Here is a 5000-nt window from a genome sequence, read left to right as displayed (position 1 = left end):
TGTCTAAGCTACCCACAGACACAGCTGTACTCCTGGACCCCAACATCTACAGGTCTGTACCTTTGTGTGTGCATATGTATATATAGACTGTCAAACAATTTTTTATTTTTTATTATTTTTTAAAGTTCAATAGTTAAAGGGAAATTTCGGTTTATTTCAACCCGTCCCCTATCGTCCTAAATTTGTTTCAAGTGACTAGTGACATAGAAATAATAGTTAGCATGTTAGCCGTTAGCCTAGATACAGCCGTAGCGTCAGACCTGTTAAAACGTAATTGAACGGGCATCCATTCCAGTGCAAAGTTAGTCCACTAAACAAGCTTTTTTCCCACAAAGACCGCCTCATATCGCTAGGATAAATGTCAGAGAATATATAGAAAACAACATGTAAACGTGTTGTCTTACCTTACCGCTGTGGTGCCATGTTTGTTGTTTACCATTTAGCTAAGGCTGCAACCGGTCCCATTCCTTGCAACAGAGGTATTCCTCTTCTGTGGGCATTGGGGTACAGCATTCACAGGTAACATTACACCACCAATCTCCAGAGCTAAAGCCTTCCAGCAGCCATTCCCCCTCTGTTGTCGTCTACCTGTTGTGCCTCTCTCTCTCTCCTCCTCCGTTCTTCAATTTCACAAAGCTCTTCGTCAGTGTATTCTGGCTCAAATAAATAAAGGCGGCCATCAAACTCTGCAAAATCAAATTCCTCCTCCACAAAGTCGAAGTCTGGCAAAAAGTCAGCCATTATTCTATAAATCTTTCATAAAATAAATTAATGAACTTTTCAGGCTACTGTCCGGTGTTTGCAGCTGCTGCTTGTTCTCGCGAGATTTCGGCCACGCTTTGGGAAGCAGAGGTAAATGGTAAACACACCGTAAGGTAAGACAACAACTCTGAAGACCACCTAAATGTGGAATGTTAATATATAGGCTTTCCACATTGAGAGTCAATGGCCGCCCTTATTTATTTGAGCCATGTTACATGTGAATGCTGTACCCCAGTGCCCGCAGAAGAGGAATACCTCTGTTGCAAGGAATGGGACCGGTTGCAGCCTTAGCTAAACGGTAAACAACAAACATGGCACCACACCGGTAAGGTTAAGACAACACGTTTACATGTCGTTTTCTATATTCAATTTTATTTATAAAGCCCAATATCACAAATCACAATTTGCCTCACAGGGCTTTACAGCATACGACATCCCTCAGCAACTGAGGAGGGATCCCTCTTCCAGGACGGACAGACGTGCAATAGATGTCGTGCAGAACAGATCAGCATAACAAATTAACGGTAATCCACATGAGACAGACAGAGAGACAGAGACAGAGAGAGAGAGAGAGAGAGAGAGAGAGAGAGAGAGAGAGAGAGGTAATGACAGTAGCTTACAACAACATTATTGAAAGTAATAATATTATAGTTATAGTTCTGGCTACTGCGGTACAATATGTTGAAAGTATGTATTAATATCTGACAGTATACAAGTGTGACAATAGTCATATGTGTATAATAACAGTAGAAGTATGACTAATGACTAATGATGGCAGCAGCAGCAGGAGGCATCTGGCAGGACCACGACAGCAGCACAACCACACACATCACGCTGTCCAGGCACCGCTGTGATATGAGTTAATCTGAAAGACAGTGGAGCACAAAGGCTCCGGAGAAGAAGCCGAGTTAGTGACATCCAGAATGGCCGAGTTAGCAAGATGCAGTAATAGAATAAGAGAGAGAGAGAGAGAGAGAGAGAGGGAGAGAGGGAGAGAAGGAGAGAAGGTGCCCGGTGTATTATAGGGGGTCCTCCGGCAGACTAGGCCTAAGTCAGCCTAACTAGGGGCTGGTACAGGGCAAGCCTGAGCCAGCCCTAACTATAAGCTTTATCAAAGAGGAAAGTCTTAAGTCTAGTCTTAAATGTGAAGACGGTGTCTGCCTCCCGGACCGTAACAGGAAGATGATTCCACAGGAGAGGAGCCTGATAGCTAAAGGCTCTGGCTCCTGATCTACTTTTGGAGACTTTAGGGACCACGAGTAACCCTGCGTTCTCAGAGCGCAGTGTTCTGGTGGGATAATATGGCACTATGAGCTCTCTAAGATATGACGGAGCTTGACCATTTAGAGCTTTATAAGTTAACAGTAGGATTTTAAATTCAATTCTGGATTTTACAGGAGCCAGTGCAGAGAAGCTAAAACAGGAGAAATATGATCTCGCTTAGTTCCTGTTAGTACACGTGCTGCTGCATTCTGAATTAGCTGGAGAGTTTTGAAGGACTTACTAGAGCTACCTGATAATAGAGAGTTACAGTAATCCAGCCTTGAGGTAACAAAAGCGTGGACCAATTTTTCTGCATCTTTTCGGGTCAGGATGGGCCTAATTTTCGCAATATTACGCAGATGAAAAAATGCAGTCCGTGAGGTTTGTTTTAAATGAGAATTAAAAGACAAATCTTGATCAAATATTACTCCGAGGTTTCTTACGGTAGTGCTAGAGGTCAGAGCAATGCCATCTAGAGAAACTATGTCATCAGATAAAGAGTCTCTGAGTTGTTTGGGGCCAAGAACAATAACTTCAGTTTTGTCTGAATTTAACATCAGGAAATTGGTGCTCATCCAGGTTTTTATGTCTTTAAGGCAGTTATGGAGTTTAGTTAATTGATTACTTTCTTCTGGCTTCATCGATAAATACAACTGTGTATCATCCACATAACAATGGAAGTTTACAGAGTGATTTCTAATGATGTTACCTAAAGGAAGCATATATAGAGTAAATAGGATTGGTCCGAGCACAGAACCTTGCGGAACTCCAAAACAAACTTTGGTACGTAAGGACGATTCATTATGAACGTGAACAAACTGAAAACGATCAGATAAATAAGATTTAAACCAGCTCAGTGCAGAACCTTTTAGGCCAATTAAGTGATCCAGTCTCTGCAGTAGAATTTGATGGTCAGTTGTGTCAAACGCCGCACTAAGATCTAATAAAACAAGTACAGAGACAAGTCCTTTGTCTGAAGCAATCAGAAGGTCATTTGTAATTTTAACTAGTGCTGTCTCAGTGCTATGATGCACTCTAAATCCTGACTGAAATTCCTCAAATAGATTATTATCATGGAGAAAATCACACAGCTGGTCTGCGACTACTTTCTCAAGGATCTTTGACATAAGGGAAGATTAGATATTGGTCTATAGTTGGCTAACACCTCTGGATCCAGGGTGGGCTTTTTTAGTAGATATTAGATAGTAGATAGTAGATATTTAGTAGTATATGTTCTCTGACATTTATCCTAACGATATGAGGCGGTCTCTGTGGAAAAAAAGCTTGTTTAGTGGACTAACTTTGCACTGGAAAGGATGCCTGTTCAATTATGTTTTAACAGGTCTGACGCTACGGCTGTATCTAGGCTAATGGCTAACATGCTAACTATTATTTCTATGTCACTAGTGACTTGAAACAAATTTAGGACGATAGGAGACAGGTTGACATAAACCAAAATTTCCCTTTAATCCCAATTACTCAAATTTTTTATCCCATATAAAAGTCCATTTTGCATTTCAGAGTGTTTTGATGGGAATCAAATGAATGCAAAGAAATTTATGCTATGATCTGTACTTTTAGATTTATTTATTTCAAATCAGTGCTGGACTGCTACAACAGTGTGGTCTTAAAACCATGACTTAGAGGTAGGAGACAACTTCAATGTGCTTATTCTGTGAAATAGTGTTTTTTTTTTTTTTAAAGGATTACATGGTTCCAGTTGAAAATGAGCAGTTACTTCGATAATATTTTTATTACTCACTGATGTCCAGTGCTCAGGATAGCATTTGGACTTTTCAGGAGTTCCATTTCAGTTGCTTTCTGTGATTCATACAGGTCCTGTATGTGTAACCATTGTTGTAAGGTGTATGACTGGTCACAACATGGCAAACTTGAGGATGTCTTAAAGCATAATATACTAATGCATATACAGTACAGGCCAAAAGTTTGGACACACCTTCTCATTCAATGCGTTTTCTTTATTTTCATGACTGTTTACATTGTAGATTCTCACTGAAGGCATCAAAACTATCAATGAACACATGTGGAGTTATGTACTTAACAAAAAAAGGTGAAATAACTGAAAACATGTTTTATATTCTAGTTTCTTCAAAATAGCCACCCTTTGCTCTGATTACTGCTTTGCACACTCTTGGCATTCTCTCCATGAGCTTCAAGAGATAGTCACCTGAAATGGTTTTCCAACAGTCTTGAAGGAGTTCCCAGAGGTGTTTAGCACTTGTTGGCCCCTTTGCCTTCACTCTGCAGTCCAGCTCACCCCAAACCATCTCGACTGGGTTCAGGTCCGGTGACTGTGTAGGCCAGGTCATCTGCCGCAGCACTCCATCACTCTCCTTCTTGGTCAAATAGCCCTTACACAGCCTGGAGGTGTGTTTGGGGTCATTGTCCTGTTGAAAAATAAATGATCGTCCAACTAAACGCAAACCGGATGGGATGGGATGGCATGTCGCTGCAGGATGCTGTGGTAGCCATGCTGGTTCAGTGTGCCTTCAATTTTGAATAAATCCCCAACAGTGTCACCAGCAAAACACCCCCACACCATCACACCTCCTCCTCCATGCTTCACAGTGGGAACCAGGCATGTGGAATCCATCCGTTCACCTTTTCTGTGTCTCACAAAGACACGGCGGTTGGAACCAAAGATCTCAAATTTGGACTCATCAGAACAAAGCACAGATTTCCACTGGTCTAATGTCCATTCCTTGTGTTTTTGGCCCAAACAAATCTCTTCTGCTTGTTGCCTCTCCTTAGCAGTGGTTTCCTAGCAGCTATTTGACCATGAAGGCCTGATTCGCACAGTCTCCTCTTAACAGTTGTTCTAGAGATGGGTCTGCTGCTAGAACTCTGTGTGGCATTCATCTGGTCTCTGATCTGAGCTGCTGTTAACTTGCGATTTCTGAGGCTGGTGACTCGGATGAACTTATCCTCAGAAGCAGAGGTGACTCTTGGTCTTC

At 41.7% G+C, this 5000-nt stretch overlaps 1 protein-coding gene across 1 annotated transcript in view; it reads left to right on the top strand.

Moving 5' to 3' along the window:
• Positions 1 to 5000, top strand: part of aebp2 (AE binding protein 2) — a 50058-nt gene that overhangs the window by 42070 nt on the left and 2988 nt on the right. Inside the window, exon 7 of the mRNA XM_049567123.1 lies at positions 1 to 52. This exon is cut by the window's left edge and continues 62 nt beyond it. Coding sequence (XP_049423080.1) covers positions 1 to 52 — 52 coding nt within the window. The remainder of the gene's footprint in view (positions 53 to 5000) is intronic.

This window comes from Epinephelus fuscoguttatus, linkage group LG22 (genome assembly GCF_011397635.1).
Source record: "Epinephelus fuscoguttatus linkage group LG22, E.fuscoguttatus.final_Chr_v1".
NCBI lineage: Eukaryota > Metazoa > Chordata > Actinopteri > Perciformes > Serranidae > Epinephelus > Epinephelus fuscoguttatus.
Note: the sequence above shows the minus strand (reverse complement) of the source record. Positions and strands in the feature narration are given on the sequence as shown.